Genomic DNA, 23845 nt, shown 5'->3' with positions numbered 1-23845 from the left:
TAATTGCTGTGATTCTGGAATTAGACCTCACGTGGTGGTTTTATGAACGCCACGTGAGGCAGAACGGAGCATAGCTTGTTGTCTTGTGGCTAGTGCTAAAAACCTGTTTGTCTCAGTAAGATAAATAGTTATACGGATGGTAGAAGCCACATCTATCCATGTAGGCATTTCTATCACACTGCTCGCCATACCAGAGTATGGGAGCACTTATGGGCACTCCCGTGGTATTACTGCCACAGGCTCAGTTTTTCCATTCTAATCATTGTTAAAAGCACAGAGTACACTCTTTGGGGCAGGGACTGTCTCTTGCTGGGCACGCCTTCACTGAAGCGTTAACTCCAGTTATCTCCACTGGAGTTACTCAGCTTGAGCGAGAGAAGTCACAACGTGAAATGACACTCCAGCTGCTGTGGTGTGTGGCATGCTGAGACTTCTGAGGGCATGTCCCCAGGGTTGCCAACCCTCAAGGATTGTCCTGGAGTCTCCAGGAATTAAAGATTAATTTTTTAATTAAAGATAATGTCATGTGATGAAACCTCCAGGAATTCATCCAACCAAAGTTGGCAACCGTACATGTGCCATGCTTCTTAGCACTGCTTAGTAAACTGAGCCGCTCTGTGTATTCTTTCCCAGGGAATTGTGGGAGAACTTGTCTGCCCTTTTTGGGCACATGGGGCATTGTGGGAAGGCATTGGAGGACTAGCGATGCTCGAGGAGCTAACCTGCTTTCAAACTGCAGAGTGGTCATGTTAGCAGCTGACAAGTTTTAGCCTATCCCCCCCTGCTAGGCCAGCCAGCTTGAGCTAACAGCAACCACACTTGAGTTCAGTGTGTGTGGACAGAACTCAAGTTAGGGGCAGCAATCAAGTTACAAGTTGAGTTAACTCTGATTGAAGAGAAGCCCACTGTGTGTTTGTATAGCATGTCCCACAATGGGGCTTCAGTCTCAGTTGGAGCCTCTGGGCACTGCTCTAATACAAATAATAGCTACATATTGTACCAGCCCTCTGGACAAATGGAGGACTTCATACTCCATGGCTGTTAACTTGGCACCTCTCCTCAGTGCTAAATGTCCTTATTAAATTGCGTGTGTGTGTGTGTGTGTGTGTGTGTGTGTGCGCTCACACACGCACAATGTAAACTTAGCTGCTGTGGAGAAACAAGCAACTGCATTGACTTCAGCAGCATGCCGAGCTCAGGAAAATCCAGCTCCCACTGTCCTGGTTTGACAAGTAGTAGTGGGAAATTCTCAAACCATCCAGGAAGGAAAATATTTTCCAGTTTCTAGCAGGGCATTGCAAATACAGGAGGGTGAGAAGCAAATGTGAAGGGATGTAGGGAAGATTTGACAATGCCCACTTACATCAGACTGCAGGATGGTGGTTGGGTTGATACAGATGCTCTGCCTGTGTTTGGTGCCAGCTGTAGACCTTCTCCAGTCCTCTTATTTGTTTTGTCCACATATGGCCCCAGTGAAGTGAATTTTCTCCGGTACTGCTAGTCCCTGTGTGCACCTGTTGGGCTGTGTGACTCCAGTGACATTTCCTGGGGACCGGTGGAGTATGAGAAGATAGATTTGTATCAACATCATGTGTGCATTCTACCTGGATCACCATGCAATTTAAAAGGCAGCCTATTAAAAACTTTGAAAGGAAATATATTTTCCCCCTCTCCCATACACAACTCATAATTAACCTGTGAGACTCATTGCCACAGAGGATACTGTTGTGGGCCAAGAGCCTAGCAGGATTCAGAAAAAGCTTTTGATAATTAGATGAATAATAGGACCACGCACAGTTATTTTAGGTAGGATTAAAAATGTATAGAGGATAGAAAACTGTATGCTTTGGGCAACCACTAATGGCCTGGGGATACAAAGTAAATTCCTCTACAGGCAGTTTATTCCAAAATTGCCCATTATGTGGGCTTTCTTGGGATTCTTGCATCTTTTTCTGAAGCATCTGGTGCTGGCCACTAGCAGAGATGGGATACGGGCTAGCTGGATATCAGGTCTGAGGACTATGGTAATTCCTTTGTGTGCCACATTCAGCAGCGTTGAAGGCACAGTCTCCATAGGCGTATCAGCACATTTGGCAACACAGTAGGTGTGTTTTTTGCAGCTATATGTGGAATGTTCAGCAGAACGTCAGATGTGTTCTATCTAGAATTGGACCCAAGCTGCAGCAATTTGATCCAGGGCTCTACTTCAGTCCATCTCAGGCATAGGGGCCAGCCACCAAATTTAGATTAAAAAATTCCAAACAAACCCATAGCCCCCATGTTAGTGGGTGCTTGGATATGGGGTTTTGGTTCAGGTGCATTGGTTGGCCAAATCCAGGTATATCTGGAATTGTCAGCAACATGAAATGTCTATTCCAAATATACCTGGAAGATTTAGTACCAGTCAAAGTGGCTGCTAAATCAAGTCACTGCTAATGGGGAAAGCCTATTGGTGGGGTGTTGGCATGGGTTGAATGGTGGCAGGCCATGTGTGTTTGTGGGTGTGTGGTGGCATAGCATGTATGCCTGTAGGAAAGGGGCATTGTGGGTGTTTTGGCTTTGGAGAAGAAGGTGTATATGCTGCATGGCCATGTGTAAGGTCCTTTATGGAAGAGTCCTATAGAGCATAATAGCAAATGAGAACCTATCTAAAGATCTTTTTCATCTGTCCTATAGGATTTAATTCGTTATGAAATTTTGGGGGGTGGTTCTAAAAGGCCTATAGAAGGAGTCTCTTTCTATCATATTCTGTAGGCTTTTGGAAGTAAATTCTAGACAGCCCTATTACATTTCTATAGGATCTAATTTGTGTCATCTCTGGTAAATTGCACTGGACTCTTCAGAAAGCGTGGCAGGGCGTGTATGTTCTTCGGTGGTTCGTGTGTTCCTAGAAGGAGAGGGTGGGTGCACATGTTGGGTGACTGGTGTAGAGCTATGTGTGTGGTTTGTAGGATGGCGTGGTTGTTGACAGGATGTGTGTGTGTTGGCGGGGGGGACTTGGTGGCAGCATGGTGGGGAGGAGTTGGGGAAGTGGGCGTACGTGTGGGGTGGATGTGGAGACAGGTTGTGTGTGGTTACAGGGTATGTGTGTTTGGGGAGATTGGGAGGAGGAGATGTGTTTGTGTTACGGCAGGGGTTCTCAAACTGGGGGTTGTGACCCCTCAGGGGGGTCACAAGGTTATTACATGGGGGGTCGTGAGCTGTCAGCCTCCACCCCAAACCACGCTTCACTCCAGCATTTATAATAGTGTTAAATATAAAAAAGAGAGGTTTTAATTCATAAGGGGGATCGCACTCAGAGGCTTGATGTGTGAAAGGGGTCACCAATACAAAAGTTTGAGAACCACTGTGTTACGGGGACAGGTTGGGGAGGTGAGGTGGAAGCAGGCAGTGTGCGTTTGTACTGGGTTTGGTAGCTGGGTACGTGGGGGTGGGGGTGGAGTTTGAGGTTGGGGAGGAAGATGTTTATGCAGGGTGTCTGCGTGGTGGCAGGGTGAGTGTGGTTCATGGTGGTGGGTGGCTGCAGGATTTGAGTGGGAGAGGTTGGGGAAGTGGGTGTGGGCAGCAGAGGTACAGGGGGCATCAGATGTTTAATACCAACGATGAAACCTTCCCTTTCTGACTTGTCGCCTAGATCTCCTACCCCCCAAGTGATGAGGACAGCGATGACTCTGAGGGAGAGAACCAGGAGCTTGCTCAGATCGACAGAGGTAAAGGGACAAGGGAATAAAGAGCATAAATCAAGGCTGCCATGGTGGAAGTGCATTTTGCCTTGCCCCTCTGCCCTGAAAGAGACTTGCCTTCCAGTTCATATTATCCCTCCTGCACCACAGCCAGTTCTACTGTCCTGCCTGCATCTCCCTAGTGGACGCTTTGTGGATGCTCCCATCTCCATGTACATCCTCCTTAGCTTGACAACCTTTGCTCAGGAAGCCCTATGGGGCTGCTGGAATCAGCAGGGGTTGTAAACAGCAGCTCACAAGGGTATCAATAGAAAGGATCCTTCTTAAGCTCCGTGTACATGAACAGGTCCCTGCCAGTGTACAAGTACACAATGGGACTAATTTCAGTTGTTCTATTCGAGTGGCTTTAAGCCAGTCTTGCACCCACATATTCTGGGGGCTTGTCTTCACTACCCGCCGATCCGGCGGGTAGCAATCAGTCTATCGGGGATCGACTTACCGCGTCTAGTGAAGACGCGATAAAATCGATCCCTGATCGCTCTGCCGTCGACTCCGGAAATCCACCACGGCAAGAGGCGGCAGCGGAGTCGGCGGCAGCGCGGCAGCGGTCGACTTTCCCCCGTCCTCACAGCCAGGTAAGCCGACCTAAAATACGCAACTTCAGCTACGGTATTCACGTAGCTGAAGTTGCGTATCTTAGGTCGGACCCCCGCTGTAGTGTAGACCTAGCCTGAGACTATGCGTAGACCTGCTCAGCCCCAGAGTAAGTCAGAGCAGCCTTGAAGTCAGTGGTACTACTCACATCAATGAAATCGTGCAAGTGTTTGCAGGACCAAGGCCACAGTTCTCTAAGCTGTTCACTAAGGGTACGTCTATACTTACCTCCGGGTCCGGCGGTAAGCAATCGATCTTCTGGGATCGATCCCGGAAGTGCTCGCCGTCGACGCCGGTACTCCTGCTCTGCGAGAGGAGTACGCGCAGTCGACGGGGGAGCCTGCCTGCCGCGTCTGGACCCGCGGTAAGTTCGAACTAAGGTACTTCGACTTCAGCTATGTTATTCACGTAGCTGAAGTTGCGTATCTTAGTTCGAAGTGGGGGGTTAGTGTGGACCAGCCCTTAGGGCTTGTCTTCACAGGGACCTAGCTACCGCCTCTCGGGGAGGGGGAATAATGACAGCAATGGGAGAACCTCTCCCGTCGGCGCTGGTAGTGTCTACACTGAAGTGCACAGCGGCACAGTTGCAGTGGTGCAGCTGTGCCATGGTAGGATTTCAAGTGTAGACAAAGCCCTTAATTCTCCTTTAAAAGGAGTGAAGATAAAGTGAACGAATTCCTCTTTACTTCTGAATGAGGCCATCCACATGGCGGGGTTCATGCACTTTAACTTCACACCTTTAGTTAATTCAATTGAGTGGCCCTGTGGAGACAAGCCTTAAGTATAATTAACCTCCTGTTAAGGGCAGGGAAACAGTAGCTCAGGGAGGAGAAGGTCTCCGGGCAGGTCAATGGCAGAGCTTAGAACCCAGTCTTCTGGCTTCCAATCCAGAGCCCTATCTACTGGACAATGCTTTCTCTTCATAAGTTTCAGATAACAGACCTAGTTTTTATATATAATCATGTTACCCACAAAAAACTACATTAAAATAACATGATTAATGTTGCCAAGTCTAGCTCTCAGAAGTTAGGAAGTGTTAGAAGTAAGGTTTCCTGTGCTACCTAAAATCAGACCTCTTGGGGGTATGCATTAGGAGACAGTTTTTAATTACATGAGCACATACTGTTTTTTTTCCACAGGACCCGTGGATCACTGAGAGCCCAGAATGTACAATGCTCACTGAATGAGAGCTCTTCAATATTTTGTTTTCTCGTCATTGTTGAGTTGTTTATTTACTGCACACTGTTCAAACCCTGCTGTGAAGACACAATGATTCATTTCCTCCTGGGTTTTTCTATGGTGCTCATCACTACAGTATCGGAGTGCTTCACAAAGATTAATGAATTTATTTTCCCGACACACCTGTGCCCCATTTGAGATACATAATACTTGATTTTTCAGAGAACTTATCATTGTATAGCACTTTCTATATCCAAAGCACAGCTCCCATTGGGATGAGCGCTCACTTCTGCAGATCACATCCCAGGTTTTCAAGTCAGGCACCCAGAAAATGAGGAACATTTAATTCATGGCCACCTGTGGAAAGTTTGGTTGAAGTGATTTGCCCAGCACCACATAGGAACTCTATGGCAAAAGCAGGGATAGAATCCAATTCTCTACAGCAGTGTTCAATTGCCTACATCATGAGTTCACTCCTTCTCCTTCCCCTGCCTCACTCACTACCCACCTAATTCTGTTGGAGTGACTTTTAGCCACTCTTGCACTCCACATACGAGGCAGGAGTTGTACAGGCCGCAGTCTCCTCCTTCACTACACAACCATGATTCATCTCCAGAGCATGGTCCATCCTGTGCACTGAATGATGCAGGGTCCTGTGGAAAAAATAGTGTACGCTCATGTAATTGAGACCATCTCATAATGCATACACCAAGGGGGCTGACTTAAAGAAACACAGGCAACCTTACTTCTGGTGCTTCCTGACTTTTGAGAGTATGACTTTGCAACCCTTCATATGGTTCTTTTAATTTAGTTTGTTCTGGGGGTTCCAATTCATAGGTTTTCTAAAAAGAAACGGAGAAAATAGAAATTCCATCATGTGGCATCAGATTGACACTCATGTGGATCAGCAGCAGGGTGGAACCTTGAGATCCACCAGTGAGACCACTGCCACATGAGCTAACAAAGTAACGGGTAGTAGTAGCAGGTTGCTGTCCTCTCTGTGGACCAGCACTAGATGGGGATGAGACATATGGCCAATGGGTTTCACAGATATTTGCTGACAGAAGAGGGTTCATCTTGGGTTCCATTCCAGGCTCTAGAGGGGATTCCAGACTCTTCTGCCCATTTCCTCCCAAACTTGACCCCTTCTACCCCATACACTCCAACCTGTCCCAGTCCTGCCTCTTCCCCGCTCTGGCTCCTTGCCCCACCCCTTTCTCCTCACCTAGCCAATCCCTCTCTCCATTTCTCAGGCTTCTCATTCCCGCCCAAGTCTGCTTGTCCAGCAAGTCTTAGTCTCATCCCTCCAGATTCCTGTCCCACACCCCATCTCCTTCCCCACTCTTTTCTTTCTACCAGCTGCCTGTATCAGTCTTCTTGCCTAACCATTCCCAGTTTCTTCTCCCAGCAGTTGCCAGTCTTCTTGCCCAAATAGTCCCAGTTTCCACTTCTCCCAGACTCCTTGTCCTTACTCCTTTCTGCTCCCCATCTCTGAGGTCTGGCTCTTGGCCCCTCTGCATTTGAACAAGCAGCTTCCATCTCCACCATGTCTGGACCCAGCAGGGGATCACTGAGAGCTCTCAGCTCCAGGGCATGGTCCACAAGTGCAAGGGAAGTCTTGCTCAGCCCCAAACTGGAGCAGGCCCAGTGCAATGGAATCTCTGGAGAATTTAGCTGCAAAACTCTAGCAAGCCTCTGCTGAGCTTCTGTGAATTGATTTTTTTGGAGGGCCAAATTTGGGTGGATTTTTATGGGGATGGCAAAAGGCACATCCCTGACATAAAGGGCTCCCCATGCCAAATTTTAACTCCCTGCTCTGCGAGGGCACTAGAGCTCAAAGAAAAGGTCGGCAGAATTTTTTAACACTGGCAAAACAAATGTGTTTTTTCCTAGCCTTGTTCTTGGAAACCAGTTAACCATTTTGGCTGAAGTTTTCTGGAAACATTCAGCCTGAGGTAGACGCCTGGCATGGAAAATTTTAGCACAAATGGTTAATGTTTGGCAAAGTTATAAGCAACTGAAAACAGATCTTATAATGGAGTGTTCAGCAACTTTAATAATTGGAGGGGGGTTGGTAGCGCACACGTAGCTCAAAAACACTGCTTCGGCCGTCAGAGTCTCAGGAGAATTCCTTTAAATAACACTACTTGTAAGTCCCATATCGTCTCACAGAGTCAGCCACTAGAAGGCAACGTCATCCACTTGTTCTCACACACAAAGCCAGCACATTACATAGGGACCCAGCTTTTTAATAGATTCAGGTGCTGAAATAACTGGTGTGTCAATATACTTGCTGTACAGTCTGTGTCCAACTGGTGGTTCTCTGGCTGGGGTCCAGTGAGCCAGCTTAAAGCTGAGCTGTGATCTGTGGACTTCCAGCCATATGCTAATGAGCAATTGAAGTGGTTATTTGGAGGATCAAGGAGGGGTGATCAGAAGCTAATAGGCCTGATTGTATAGCAGGTGTGATTCACACCTTTCCTACCACTCACATTTCTCCTCCTTCCCTCAGAGAGAAGACGGAATTGCACACTGACCCCTCTTGCGACCAATCAGCTCCAGAACCAGGAGAATCAATGCTGTAAGGTCCGGGCCCTTTTCCATGCTAGCTTGGATCGCCACAGCTCGGAAGAGGAATTGGAGCGCATCAACCGAGAGTTTGCCACCGAGAAGCGGAAGTGGTCTCAGGTCAGCAGGCTTTCTTGCTGTGGTGACAGCAACAACACGTCCTCCAGTGACGAGGAAGTGAAGAACTTGTGCGGCATGTCCTTCCGGCCCGTGGTGGAACAAGGCGATGGTCTGCATGCTAGCCCCAGCCCAGTGCTGTTCAGTGCCTCCCCTCCTAAGAGACTCCAGCCCTTGGTGCGGAACCCAACCTCCAGGCCTCTGATATTCACAAGTGTTGGGGCCGGCTTTGAGCAAGTCATGCCTTGTAAGAGACACCGGCAAGGCTACGGGGACAAGGTCAGCAGACCCAGCCTTGACCTGGAAAAAATGCAGCAGGTAAGTCAGCTTCACACAGGAAAAGTCAGCAATTCACAGGGAAGAGGCAATGCTTGATTTAGTCCTCAATTGAGCATGGGGATCTGGTCCAACAGGTGATTATAACTGAACCCCGCTTGGTAATAGCGACCATAATATAATTACGTTTAACATCCTTGTGAGGGCGGGAGGGAAATGCTAAAGAACACCACCGCAGCAGCATCTAACTTCAGAAAGGGGAACTACACAAAAATGAGGAGGCTAGTTACATGGAAATTAAAAGGAACAGTCACAAGAGTGAAGTGCCTGCTAGCTGCATGGAAACTTTTAAAAAACACCATAATAGAGGCTCAAATTAACTGTATACCCCAAATTAAAAAGAATAGTAAGAGGACCAAAAATGCCACCATGGCTAAACAACAGAGTAAAAGAAGTGGTTAGACGCAAAAAGGCATCCTTTAAAAATTGGAAGTCAAATCCTACTGAGGAAAATAGAAAGGAGCATAAACTTTGGCAAGTCAAGTGTAAACATATAATCAGGCAGGCCAAAAAAGAATTTGCAAAGCAACTAGCAAAAGACTCAAAAACTAAGCAAAATTTTTTTTAAGTACATCAGAAGCAGGAAGCCTGCCAAACAACCAGTGGGGCCACTGGATGATTAGGATGCTAAAGGAGCACTTAAGGAAGACACGACCATTGCGGAGAAGCTAAATAAATTCTTTGCATTGGTCTTCACTGCAGAAGATGTGAGGGAGATATCCACAACTGAGCCATCTTTTTAAGTGACAGATCTGAGGAACGGTCCCGGATTAAGGTGTCAGTGGAGAAGATTTTTGGAACAAATTGATAAATTAAACAGTAATGTCACCAGGACAAGATGGTGTTCACCCAAGAGTTCTGAAGGAACTCAAATATGAAATTGAAGAAATACTAACTGTGGTATGTAACCTATCACTTAAATCACCTTCTGTACCAGATGACTGGAGGATAGCTAATATGATGCCAATTTTTAAAAATGGCCCCAGAAGCGATCCTGGCAATTACAGACTGATAAGCCTAACTTCAGTACCAGGCAAATTGGTTGAAACTACAGTAAAGAACAGAATTATCAGAGACATAGATGAACATGATTTGTTGGGGAAGAGTCAACATGTTTTTTGTAAAGGGAAAACATGCCTCATCAGTCTAATAGAATTCTCTGAGGGGTCCACAAACATGTGGACAAGGGTGATCCAGTGGATATAGCACACTTGGACATTCAGAAAACCTTTGACAAGGTCCCTCACCTAAGGCTTTTAAGCAAAGTAAGCAGTTATGGGATAAAAAGGAAGGTCTTCTGATGGATCGGTAACTGGTTGAAAGACAGGAAACAAAGAGTAGGAATAAATGGCCAGTTTTCAGAATGGAGAGAGGGGTAAATAGTGGTGTCCCCCAGGGGTCTGTACTGTGTTGTTCAACATATTCATAAATGATCTGGAAAAAGGGGTAAACAGTGAGATGGCAAACTTTGCAGATGCTACAAAATTACTCAAGATAGTTAAGTCAAAAGCAGACTGAAGCGTTACAAAGGGGTCTCGCAAAACTGACTATGCAACAAAATGGTAGATGAAATTTGATGTTGATAAATGCAAAGTAATTCATATTGGAAAACATAACTATACATACAAAACGATGGGGTCTAAATTAGCTGTTACCACTCAAAAAAGAGATCTTGCAGTCACTGGGGATAGTTCTTTGAAAATATCCACTCAATGTGTAGTGGCAGTCAAAAAAGCTAATAGAATGTTAGGAACCATTAGGAAAGGGATAGATAACAAGACAGTAAATATAATGTCACTATATAAATCCATGATTGGCCCACATCTTGAATACTGCATGCAATTCTGGTCGCCCCATCTCAAAAAAGATATATTAGAAATAGAAAAGGTAGAGAGAAGAGCAACAAAAAAGATTAAGGGTATGAAACAGCTTCCATATGAGGAATTATTAAGAAGTCTGAGTCTATTCAGTTTAGAAAAGAGATGACTAAGGGGGGATGTGATAGAGGTCTATAAAATCATGAATGGTGTGGAGAAAGTGAATAAGGAAGTTTTATTTACCCCTTCACATAACACAGGAACCAGGGGTCACCCAATGAAGTTAATAGGCAGCAGTTTTAAAACAAACAAAAGAAGTACTTCACACAACACCCAGTCAACCTGTGGAACTTGTTGCCAGGGGATGTTGTGAAGGCCAAAAGTATAACTGGGTTAAAAAAAGAATTAGAATTCATAGAGGATAGGTCAATCAATGGCTATTAGCCAAGATGGTAAGGGATGCAACCCCTTGCTCTTGATGTGCCTAACTCTGACTATCGGATACTGGAACTGGATGACGGGATGGGATCACTCAATAAATCGCCCTGTTCTGTTCATTCTCTTTGAAGCACCTGGCATTGGCCACTGTTGGAAGACAGGATACTAGGCTAGATGGACCATTGGTCTGACCCAGTATGGCCGTTCTTATGACTTGAGAAGGAACCATTGCAAGCAGAGGGTAAATGGAGGCCTGGCTGCTGCTGAGGTAGAGGTAGTAACTCTGTACATTGCTTGACTTCATGTGAAGATCTCTCTAGTTGCATCATCAGTCCATCCCTCTTCTCCTCTCTAGAATTTTAGATCCGTGGCCAGCTAGGACTTCTTGTTTGAGGTAAAGGCTCCATTAGCTGTATTGACTCTGTGCGACACAGTTGAGCAGTCCTGATTTCCATCCATTAAGAGGGCGGAGGTGACACAGCCATACTAGCCAGTTCATTGCACTATAGAGAGCCAGATTCAAATCGGCTGACTTCAGTGGAGTTATATCTACTATTTCCAGGTCTTAGGTTCACCCACAACATTCAGTTATTCAGGGGCAGGGATTGTTGGTAGCCCAGTATTTTTTTTAAGTCTCATTGTATGAATAAATGTAGTTCTGTAAGTCAGACAATGTTGGATCCATTTCTAAAGTTTTTGGACTCTCGAGTCTACTTCTTCACTGACTCGTATGGGTTTTACTCAGGTGTAACTATTGACTTAAATGGCATTCCTCCTGATTTCACAATGTTGTATCTGAGCAGGATCAAGACATATAAATCACTGGATCTTGCACTGACTCTTACTGAGTATAAATAAACTTGGTATTTATGGGCTGAATAGATGTCCTGCTTCTGGTATGATTGGCTGATCTGTTTTATGCCTGTTTGATCTGTCTCCTTTCACTAGAATATTATTCCAGTGTTGAGTATCTCAACTCTCACCTTATTTGCTTTTCTTCCTGCACTGATGTAGTGTCAAGTTTTAAAATCCCACCAGGTGGAAAATGGGTGTCAGATGCCTCTGGACATCTGGTGACCCCAGTAGAGTAAGGACAGAGCCTCTTATTTTAATTGTGAATATCCTGCCTTCAGGCCTCTAACTCAGACTTTTCCTGCTCTGTTTTTTGCGTTGGTGTACTGAATTTAGCCTTGTTAACGAGGCCCGTTTTCGACTTGTCTGAGGGTCCCACCAAAAGAAAGATCAAATCTGTTCTGTATCTTTAAAAAAAATACGGAACAAAGGGCCCTTTTTCCCATTGTCTCCAAGACATCATTGCCCCTATCACAATAGCTGTCCCTCTCCACCACGGCTGGCATCATGTGCTCCATGAATGCATAATGCCCAGCCTCGTGATTTCAGCACATTACCCCCAACCGCCAGCCTCTCTGCCCTGCTCAACAAGCAATTAATGACAGAACATTCAGAGGGCCCAATCCTGTACTCCTGGTGCACCCAAAACATCCGCTGGTGCCTACAGAAGTGTTAGCTGTGCAAGGCTCACCGATCTGGGCCCTGCATAGTTGGAGAAGAAAAAATAGAAGAGCCAATGCACAGCTGAGCAAAATGCGTCCGTTTCGGGAGGGGTGTGTGTATGGTTGGCGGGACGGGGACCCTTTCTTGAGACCTGACACACGTCTTTAATCTCGGAGTCAGAGGCATGACTTGGTTCTTCCCACGGTCGCTGCGCAGCACCATGATTACGAGTGTTCGTTGGCCAAGGGTGAACTTCAGAAGGGTTGGAGGCTCCTTTGATTCAGCTTCCCAAGCTGCTGAGGCTTTTCAGAACCCATGAAGTGGAGGAGGGGAATCTTGCAGAAACAAGCTTCTTCCTGGTACTTCCTGCTTTCAGCGAGGATGGAAGCTCCACCAGACAGGCCTTTTTCACAGTAGTTCCTCTCTGCTCGGATCACAGCATGAGAACTGGAAAAGAAGAGTCGGCTGGAATTATTTTGAACAAGACGTTTTTGTTTTTTTTTAATGAAACATTTTGCAAATTGCTGTTTTAGAATTTTTTTGTGGCTCTCTTCAAAGAAATGTTGATTGAGAACATTATTGACGCTTTTCATTTTCAGAAACCCCAGGTTTTGGTAAATGAAAAACTTCAATAATGGTTTTGATTAAAAAAAAAAAAAAAAAAAAGGTTGGGGAGGAATAAAAATGGGTCAGTCCATCTTGACTCCTGCAAAATGGAAACATTTTTGAATTTTTTCACAATTTTATTTTGAAAAATATTGACCATAAGTTAACCAAACACTTGCAGACGTAGAGCTTCATGATCACAGCCTAGAAGGGCTGTCTGGCCTCTAATTTATGCCCTCATTGGTTGCTGCTTGTGCCCAGTTCTGCAGGACAGACCCAAGTCTAGGGGAACTCCCCTGTGTTCCGAGGACTAGTCTAAAGGCACCATTGAAGGGTGGTTACTGCTAGAAAAATCAGTATAGAAGTAACATGATTGTGTGGACTGTTGAGGCCATGTCTACACTACAGCTACTACAGTGGCTCAGATACGGCGCCATACACTTCCTACAGCAATGGAAGGGGATTTTCCATCACCTCCATGAGTGGCAGTACCTACGCTGACGGAAGCATTCTTCTGTAAGCCTAACCGTGTCTACACTGGAGGTTAGTTGACATAGCTATGGTGCTCAAGGGTATTTATTTTTCATGTGCCTGAGTGCTGTAACTGTTAACCTGACTTTTAAGTGTAGACCAGGCCTTAGTCTCCCCCAGTCATTTCAGATTCACTTTGCTTCAGCTAAATCAATGATCTTGTGATTAAGACACTTGGCTGGGACTTTAGAGATCTGATTTCAATTCCTGCTCTGCCACAGACTTCCTGTTTGACCTTGGGCAAGTCACTTAATTTCCAGTGCCTCAGTTCCCCATCCATAAAATGGGAATAACCTAATAACCCTTTCTTTGTCTCTTTAGATCGCATGCTCTTCAGGGCAGAGACTGTCTCTTTTGAAAGGCTTGTACAGCACTTGGTGCAATGAAGCCCTGGTCTCTGGATACTGGTGTCATTCAAATGAGTAGTAATAAAAATGGCCAGGAGTTGCAGATGCCACCTGAGCTTTGAACATCAAGCTGTTCCTTGTTCATTATCTTTACTAATACAAATTCAGCCAGCAGAATGTAGCTGCTGGTTTTGTTTGATGCAAGGAGGAAAATAAGCTGTCTTGCTTTCCCCCAGCTGCATTGGGTCTGCACGGCCAGCAGTGGGTGCTGGAAGTTGGCAGGTAGGACTCAGACAGGCAGGGAGCAAAGATGTGGGGCTGAGCAAGAAGGTGCCTGTTTGTTTTGGTTGAGTGGGGACTGCATGGCTTAGAGGCAGAGATGGGATGCTGAGTCCTTCACCTCTATGTCAAACCCAGTCTAGGTTGAATAGTGACACAACGTGGATCCAGACAGTCGCTTGGGTCTCTGTGAAATGAGATGGTGAGTCTCAGTCCCGTTCCCAGTGTCCAAAGAAATTGACACAATTGGCCTCTCCCTGGCAGTCTCTGAAGAGAGGCCAATGACTGGCTGGCTAAGCTCTCTGGGGCAGGGCCTGTCTGTTTGTTCTGTGTTTATACAATGTCTAGCACAACAGGGTCCCGGGCCATGATGGGGGGGAGCTCCAAGATGCTATGATAATACAAATAATGGACTTTGAGTCTGAATTCCCCTCTCCCCTCTGGAGGGATGGTGCCCCTGGGTCAGGACTGAAGCACATTTATGAGGTACAGTGTATGGGGGAAGCCTGCCCTGCTGCTCCCCACACCTTACCGGTCCTGTGGATAGCCAGAGGATTCTGTCCTGGCCTCTCAGTCCAACCTACACAGGTGGAGTTTTAAAAGAAAATCATTCGGGGCAGGTGCCTGGGCCTCCCTTCCCAGCATTACATCACAGCGGCATTGTGCCATAGCAGTGAGCTTGGACAAGTGGCAGCCCCATTCCCTGCCACGCCTGGTTGCCACACAGTCTCTGCCCTTTGGAGCGGGCATGATGCGGTCAGTAAACTCTTTCTTTGCTACTGCAGAGGATTAAAAAAATTAGCCCAGAAGATCTTTTTCCATTCTTTCTTTTAATTGGGCTGAAATGCCCTGGCATGCGCCGGCACACACGGCTCCAGTGAATAGCCTGTCCCAGCTGCTGCTTGATCATTGTCCTTGGGCAGCGTCCATGCCAGCTGCATGCATTTCAGTGAGGGTTGTACATGTCCCTGAAAGGCTGAGGCTGCTGTTGGCCTCTGGGGCTGGGTGCGGCGTTTATTTGGAACTCCCAAACTCTGGGCAAGTCACTGCACCACGGTGCCTCAGTTTCTTCATATATAAAAGGGGATAATATCTAACTCCCAGAGGGTGATTTGGGGCGTAATTCATTCCTATTTGTCAAGTGCTTTCCAATCCTCAGATGCAAGGGGCTATAGAAGAGGAAAACATTATCCGGTGTTTTTATTCGGAACGTATCCTGGGGGAGAAATGGAGCTCCCCTTGTTGACTTTGTATCCTCTCTGGCGGGCGGACAAACCTTCAGTGTGCGAGCAAACCAAGCTGGGAGGAGGGCCTAGTGATCTCATACCAAATGTGAAGGATCTGAGAAATATCTGCTCCACTGACTACTCGAGGCAATCCTCTCCTCTGGACTTATCCATGAAATCCACCCTTTGCTCTAGCTTCTGTATGGCTGCAGGTCACATTTTCATTCCTTTCTACTGCTGACGAATACTGGCATTTCAGGTGGAATGAACCTGCCATGTGGGGCAGCAGTGAAAGCTCACCTGGCCCTCATACTGGTCATATGAAGGAGCAGAAAAACAGTGGGAAGTGTGTGTGTGTGTGTGTGTGTGTGTGTGTCTGCCCCAGTGTGATGGGAATTCGGCACAGATTTAGCTCTGGTTGCTGAGCTGTAAACATGCAGCTAATTTCACTGCATTAAGTAAAAGGGGCCTGCGGGATGGTGGTGATTTACAAATCCCCATGGCGGCTGGGGCTTGCCCTTGTCTGGTAAATGGAGACAGGAAAAGCAGCCTCTGGACAGAGAAGACTCTAGAGCCCTTTTCACCTCCAGGTCACCAGTCTGAATCAAGCCCAGGTTGTTAATGACTGAAAATTATTACCGTCTGCTGCAGAGGCTGTGCGAGCCCATTGGGGGCCCTAAGCAGGAGTATTTTTGTGCCCCCCAACACATACTAAATAGTGAAGAGGGGCCCCTTTGAGCTGCTCGGGATCCGGCCTAGACAATTTCTTAGTCTGCTTATCTGCTGGCTCTTTGGAGCCCTTCATCTGCTACTTGATGGACCCTGCAAAACTTGTCACAGTTGGTGCTAACTTGCCACTACCTATGTTGTTTTTTATTTGTGGTTAAGTGGTGGACTTCAGTCTCCAGGGCTGTCCATCACGAAATTCCCTGGCTTGAGTTTTGCAGGTGCTCAGACCAGATGATCCCAGTGGTCCCTTCTGGCCTTAAAAATCTATGAATCTAGCTCCTACCGCTCTTGTTGGTTTCAGTGGAAGTTGTGGTCACTCAACAGCTCTGAAAATCAAGCCGTTGAGTGAGTGGCGTAATGATAGGCACTGGAGTTTGAAAATGTGGGCCTTAGCTGCTTTTGTGTCTAAATGCTACTCCACATCCTGGTTGGAGCCGTATTGTGAGAAACCACGACAGCAGCAGCCTGATCCCTGATGCATCATCCGTGTCCTGATTCCTGCTTTTCGTATCCCTCTGGCTTCTGCAATTACGAAATCCTGGATTCCCCCCCAAATCGCATCTTGCAATTCCGCCTTATCACAATGGGGGAGTCTCCTACCACTCTGTGCTCCTCCCCCCAGCCAACACTCCGGGGTGATATGCCAGGCACAACGAGGGGTTCAGAGCATTGTGGGGGGATGGGGGGGGGGCTTGACTGCTGTGAGGCAATCCTAGGACTGTAGCAGTTTCGGACTGAAAAGATTTATTAGCTCATCCAATCTGTCAAACCCACAAAGATCTATAGCCCTGCAGCAGAGAAGGGGTCAGACATTACCACACTCACTGCTGACGAGGAATGGCAGACCATTCCCATTCTCTCTCTCGCCCCCTGTCTCCGTTTCCCTGGAGGAGGCCGGGAGATGGTGGCTGTTCTGTTTTCTTGGTCCAATGTTTACTGGAGAGAATCTTTGGCTCTGTGCCCTCAGAGCTGACGTCTGGTTTGCTGATTAAGACATTTATGGAGTCCGTGTAGGCAGATAGCAGGGGAGGGAGGGGTGCCATGTGAGAACACCCAGGTGCTGGGAAGTAGAGGGAGGCTCAATGGGGAGGGTGTGGGCACCCCCACCCTGCCTCTGAGGAGGTGATTATAATTCTGCCAGCTAGCAGATCTCTCTCTCTCTCTCTCTCTCTCTCTCTTCATTTTGCCCTGTAAGTGTGCTGTGGATGGTTATCATTATGGAATACCTGGGAGATGTTTTCTGTGCAAACACACACGACAATGGAAGCTCTTGTGCGCTGGCATGGCTGGTTGAATCGGAGCAGGAGAAGACCTGCTCCTCAGCTAGGGATCAGCCACTGTTCTGCAGGAACAGCAGCTCGCTTTGATCAGCAAAGCTGTCTTTGAGCATGGGTCACCACGAATCCGTTGATGTGTGGGCTCCCTTCACACAGCTCTCTGGGTGCATGTCAGTAATCCGGATTTGTGAGCACCCCTCTGCTCTTCCAGTTCTTGCCCCCAGTCAGCTCTGCTATTTCCCCTCAGTGCTGACTTGGAGCAGCTGCTGCTGCTCCATTTCTAGGTCTCCTTATAGCTGCGCTGCTAATGAACCCCAGTTCCCACCTTCTAGCATCCCCTGTTATTCCAGCCACAGCTCTAACAGCGCACTTCAGTCCTGATGTGGAATATATTTGCCATTCCATGCCTGGGCCCACACATCTCTGCTACTGTCCCTCAGTGCCTTCCTTCCGGTTTAGGTCCTGGCCTATCTTGAGCAAGTTAAGAGTTGCCTTTGTCATACACGCAATGGGAGTAGGCTGAAAGAGAATGGATGGGTGAGTCTCCGCATGGGTGCCTCTGTCAGGAAAGGACAGCTGTGCTTCGATCTTGTTCTCCCCAAGGGACCGGCAACACAGCATCACCTCCTCTGTGGTCTCCGTCCCTGTGAGCTTGTGCAACTGAGAGAGCTGCGTGGTGAATAGCATGATGGTCAGAACAGGTATATCTTAACACCACCCTTGCTATTACCAGCTAGCAGCAGCAAACTCACATCTGTTCCTTCTGGGAGCATCTGGAGCCTGTTGCCTTGATGACCTCCTGCTTTGGTTCCTGACTGAAGGCATGATAGGGTGTCTCCTGAGGGAGCATGAGTCAGTCTCCTGAGATCTAGTGGTCACATACCAAGCGAGAGGTTACACTTGGATTAATATTCCCAGTCTCTCCTTCCCCAGGACAGCAGAGAATGGGAGCCCTGCAACAGTAATGCATTCAGCCCCCATGGAGAAAGGCATTGACCCAACAGCGACCCCTTCTGGCTACTTAATGGGCGGCATCAGCAAGTCCCAAAGAGAGTCTTGTTCAGTCCTCACCATGCTTGTGGCTGCATTGCAGGGCTTTGAGAAGGGAAGGAAATTGGATGTGCACAGGCTGGGGGAGAATGAGTTGAAGGGAACGGAGACCCAGAGGAGCCCGCTGAGGAGCGAGAGAAGAAGCCATCTTGGGTGTATCGGGATCTTCAAAGAGACAGTAATAGCACCTGGCATCGGGGACACTAAACTGTGAGCCTGAAGTTGAAGTTACTGGCTTTTAATTGGGGTTGGCAGGAAACCTTTCCAGCCCTGCTGTCTTCCTTTAGCTCTGAGCCCTAGCAGCTGGTAAGAAGGCATTGGCCTAAGACTGGTGCTCTGGCTGCAGGCCAGAGGGAAAAGAGGTCAGATGGGCACATTGGCATGGATACTTCAGAGCTGATACAGCACAGGGCAGCGTCCGGAGTGTTTCCAGTAGCTATGTCTGGGCTGGAGCTGAGATGTATATGTGCCTCTAGGGACCAAATCCGTGAGATGGGGTGGTCTAGCCCAAGTTACTGGTGAGAGGTGGCCTGGCCTGGCTGGTGAATGGAATGTGACTTTGCCCCCGAGCAAAAAGACAAGCCACTCACCAAGAGGCTATTGGGGAATCTGCATGGGGGAGGAGGGTGTTGGGGTCTGAACCTTAGTGTCTTTGTCACTCAGTCATATTGTTACATATGGCAGTGCTTGGCAAAGCCTGACTCCTTCTCTCCGCTGGGTGCCTGTCTGCCAGCATCTGGAATTGTCCATGTTTGACTGGCAGGCCGTGTGCAGACCAGACAGGTTCTCAGGGGTGGGCTTGTAAATTGAGGGCTGTCCTAACTCAAAAGTGACTTGGTTTATATTGGTGACTTGAGGAGGAATGAGCAACTTTCACTGCATGGATGCGAGGGCGGATCCTTGGGAGCTGCGGTCCACTGGTATTTCCCCCCGCTTCGCTTTCAGATAGCTGGGTGCTTCCTTTCTGCAGAGGGTTTCCCAAAGGCGTTCTTTCGACACAGCCCAGGAGGACAATGCCAGCTTTCTCCCTGGCTCTGGACTCGCCCCAGCTGGCTCTGAGGGCTCTGGTGGATTAAAAAGTTTTGCTGGAACCTGTTTGTACTTTCCTGCAGGACAAGTTAGTAGATGCTGCTTGGGAATGTACAGATGGGGTCTGACCTATGCACTATAGCTCTTGGATAGAGAGAGGGGAGGGTTGGGTTGTCCCACCGACATTCTCCTTGGCATATCAGGGCTAGGGAGACAGCTTGGATTCTGAATGGACTGTTTGTCTGCCGGGCCCAATCCACCCTGGTGTGGGTGCTTCATTGTGATGCAAATACCGCATGTTTTCTGCACACTCCTCATTGCACTGTCAGAGGGGGAGCGGGCAGGCAGCTCCTCCATATGCTATTGCTGCCTGTGTTGTATTTGTTCTGTGGGTGAATCGATCTCAGTTTCCAGGCCTGGGAAGCCACACCTTTTGCTAGCATTGAAAGGCCCGAGCCCCAAATGGAATCCCCAGGGGACAGCATTGGTGGCTGAGGATCAGGAGGTGTTTGGGCAATGCAAGGCGCGTGGCTGTTGGAACATGCTTCGCTATTCTCCACATAGTTTGGCTAATCCAAGATTAGTGTCAGCGATATGTTGCACTTTGGCTTGTATCCGAGGGTCTCAAAGCACTTTACGCTCATTAATTAAACCTCACAACACCTCTGTGCGTTTCTGTGCTTCAATTTCCCCATCTATATAATGGAGATACAGAGAGGTTACGGGCCAGATTTTCAAGAGACCTGCTCCTATTTAGGCACCTAACTCGGTGGCCAGACTTTTTGACAGAGGAACAGTGGAAGCTGGCTGCTGAGCGCTCTTGGCTGTAAGTGACTTGCCCAAAGTTATACAGAGTTGGTGGCAGATGTGGGAGCAGAACCCCAAAAGACATATCTTTGCTCTAGTCATTAGACCCGTTCCCTCCAATAGCACCCTCCTGCACTTAACTGACAGCACCAAGCATTGCTGTAATGAGATGTGTCTGGATCACGTCATCTCCCCATGGAGAGATCCTGGGTGCAAGAAGAGCAGCAGGGAAAGGACCGCGGCTTGGATTTGGAAGCGGTAGAAACAGGATGGTCTCACGACGATTTGGGATTAGCGGTAATGCCAGGCTTTTGCACTCCCCTTGTGCCATGACAGAATTAGAGAGACTTATTACAGAGCTTGCCTGTGCCAAGTTTGAGAGTCTCTGTCGTTCCAGTTTGATGGGCAGGACTGGCTGTGCCATCGGGCCTGTAACTAGAGTTAATACTCTAGGAAATAATCTTTTGGAAAAGCTTTGGCTTGGGAGTCTGTGCAGCCCAGCTGTTACTAGCACAGCTGTCCTAGCATGGGCTGAGTTCATAACTTAGATTTTTCCTTCTTAACTCTGAGTAGCCCATCTCTTGTTGGTTCAAAGGAGACTCTTAAAGTTACAAAAGTGCACCTTTGTGGGCCCATCTTGCCTTTCCTGGACCCATTGAAATCCGTGGGTGTTTTGGATGCAGGACTGGGACCTTTGTGTCTGAACCCCTAGGCTGAGATTTTTAAACCCCTCAGTGTTGGTCTAACTCTGCTCCCCCTGGAGTTAATGGGAGCAGAGTTAGGCTAATGCTGAGAGCCTTTGAAAATCTCACCCGGGCTCTATTCCCATACACATAGCTCTTTGTTGAGCTTCAGTTAATGTGGAGAAAGGTCAGTGGTTTAAAGGAAAACCCCTGAAAAGCAAACTGTAGTTTTAAAGTCACACATCGAGAAAATATAGAATTTCTGCTGGCTAAAGGGAAGTGAAAAGAATAAAAATTGGAGAGTTGGGAGATCTTTGCGCCCCCCCCCCCCGTACCCTTCATGCCTATTTCTTATACAAAGTGGTCTCATATAGGAATGAGCTTGCAAAGCTTGGAGTTCTCCTAAGGGTTGTAGGAATCCTGTAGTCTGTGTTGTAAAATCTATGGCCATGCCTACACCAGGAAAAAAGGTGTGTTTTTTACAACAAGATAGTTAACATTGTAAAATCCTAGTGTAGCCAGGTCAACCTGTAGTTTTACCTCTGTGTAGCTGGTTAAGGTGAACCCTAGTTGCCCAGGTACATCAAGGTAAAACTACAGCTTGCCCTGCCTACATTAGGATTTTATAATACATTAGCTATCTTGTTGTAAAAACACACCCTTTTCTTAGTGCGGACATGACCTTTGGCTATTCCTGCAGAGGTTGCAAGCTCTGTAGGGTAGAAATCCCCTTGTACGTTTGCCAGATGCTCTTGCAGGCTTTGGCTTGACGGTGCATGGGGCGAATGTGGTGCTCAGGAAGCATCTGGCAGGTTGGTAGATAATTTCCGAAGCTCATATAACTGGGCCTGCACTGTGGAAATGCGGAAATGTCCACAAAGTGAGAGCACCTCTGATTTTGCCTCCCCAGCCCCCCCGGCCCGTTTCATTCAAATACCTGGTCCAATTTTCCTGGATAAATTCTGTGCTGCTGTAAATTCACACCTGTGACATTGCAGGCAGGGTGGTTTGGTGAAGCTGTTGGAGATCAGGGAGTATAATGAGGTTTATAACGGAAGGCTCGTTTCAGCCTTTGCCGCTGAGGAGTCTAGTGTCACTCTGTACAGGAGAAAGAGACGAGACGCATGAACACCGATGCAGAGAGAAAGAACACACTCTGCCCAGCTAGGTGATAAGACTGTGCGTTCAGCATATCTTAATGCAAACCTCCAAAGCAAAGCTGGAGTGCTTTGTTAGGTACTCACTGCCTGACATGTCGCTGTGATATCATGATGGGTGCAGTTTGGTTGTAGTTTATTTATAACACAAAGTGTTTTTAAAACATTCTTTCAGTTTAATCAGGGTTCTCATCATTCCCTGAATCACACATTTAGCCCTCTTGTCTCTTTTTGAAATGCTTTTTGGAGGAGTCAGTCTAATTGTCAAGGATGGAATTGGTGCCATCATGGAGAATGCTTTCAGGGCTTTTGGAAAATACATCGTGCACTGATGAAGATAGCGATCGTACAGGATCCTCTTAAGTATGCCTGTGTCTTTTCTCCAATTTTGATCATCGCCATAGTGTTCTTTCTGGAATATCTGAGTCATCCTGAATGGGGTGTTTGAAAGGCATTTTACGTTGCCATAATCCTTCCCCTCTGCTCGCTACATTTTGCAAGCTCTCCAACTACAGGCAGATGCTCTGAATATTCTACAGGGAGATCTCAGAAAGGGGTGAAACCATAAACCACAAGAGGTTGAAAAACACCAGGTTATTTTCCTCCCAGTGCGGCTGCTGGGTGTGTGGTGGGGCTGTTGGGTGAGATAGAAAGCAGCAGGAGTTAGCAATTTTGAAACTTGCCTACATTGCTCGTTCTGCAGTACAGAACTCTCCACTAAATTCAGCCACTGGTTTCTTTTGCCCTCCAAACTTCTGTATCCAAATAATTTGTATTAAAATACATAGGCATGCGTGGCGGGCCAGAACACAACTTGTGAAGTTCAAATTTGCATCTGTACTCTGAATATCGCTATTATGGACTGAATCAAAATCTTGGCTCCAAAGGCATCACTAAGGCAGCAGCTTGTTTCAGGCAAAGTGCTAGGAATGAACTTGATTGAAATAAGGCACTGGCATACACTAAGATCACTAATGCAGAGGATGCAGTTAGGCAAAGAGAGGCAGAAGTAGGTTCAAGAGAGGTCCGATGAAGGCCAAATGGATCTCTCTTGCCATAAGAAGTTTAAAATGCTGTGACGTGTGGCGGCTGACGTGTGCCAACAGCCATGGGCAAGGATAATTGCTGAAGCTCAGTCTTGTATGGGTTGAAGTGTGTATGTGGGTACGGGGAAGAGTGCTGCCTATTGAATTGCCCACTCCGCTTCCTCCAGTATCTAGTTCCTATTGGCCTGTTTCTCCACCACCGTGCACCACCTGCAGTGATTTAGAATGGAGCAAAGTGGATGTAAAATGCTACCCGATCCAAATAGTGCTTGGAGACTACAGTGATGAGGGCCATATACATACATGCATTGAAAGACAGACAAAGGGCTAGGCAGTGGAATAGCAAGTCCTATGTATTCTGTAGTGATTACTCAACCAGGTGCATGGTCTAGCCCTTTTAGCACGTGAGATCAAACTCCATCACAGCCCTACGTGCTATTGCCGCAGATGGTGCCCTAACCCCCCTGCCAGCTAGCGAAACGATCGTGATGTGAAGCAGGTGCAGACAGGGTTCCGTTGCATTCAGGTCTCATGCAAGTCTCAGGCAGCCGAGCAACTGCTGGGGAGAATGTTCTGCAAACACAGCGGTTAATTACGTGTCGTATAAATGGATTAGCTCACTGGAGAGTGAGATCCTTTTATCCCATTAGCCAGCCAGCAACTCCAGTGTGTTCCCCTGTGTCGTTATTATGTACATGGTGTTCAGAAGGGAATATGGGGCAAGTGAATGGTGGAGAGCAAATGGGTTAGTCTAGCATTTCCCTCTATTAT

The 23845-nt window shown here is 47.3% G+C and overlaps 1 protein-coding gene across 1 annotated transcript in view; it reads left to right on the top strand.

Annotated features, from left to right (window-relative positions):
- LOC135875505 (uncharacterized) overlaps positions 1-23845 on the top strand; it is a 71442-nt gene that overhangs the window by 13852 nt on the left and 33745 nt on the right. Inside the window, exons 2-3 of the mRNA XM_065400362.1 lie at positions 3635-3710; positions 8029-8519. Coding sequence (XP_065256434.1) covers positions 3635-3710; positions 8029-8519 — 567 coding nt within the window. The remainder of the gene's footprint in view (positions 1-3634; positions 3711-8028; positions 8520-23845) is intronic.

This window comes from Emys orbicularis, chromosome 3 (assembly GCF_028017835.1).
Source record: "Emys orbicularis isolate rEmyOrb1 chromosome 3, rEmyOrb1.hap1, whole genome shotgun sequence".
Taxonomy (NCBI): domain Eukaryota; kingdom Metazoa; phylum Chordata; order Testudines; family Emydidae; genus Emys; species Emys orbicularis.
This window is presented reverse-complemented; position numbering and strand designations above follow the sequence as displayed.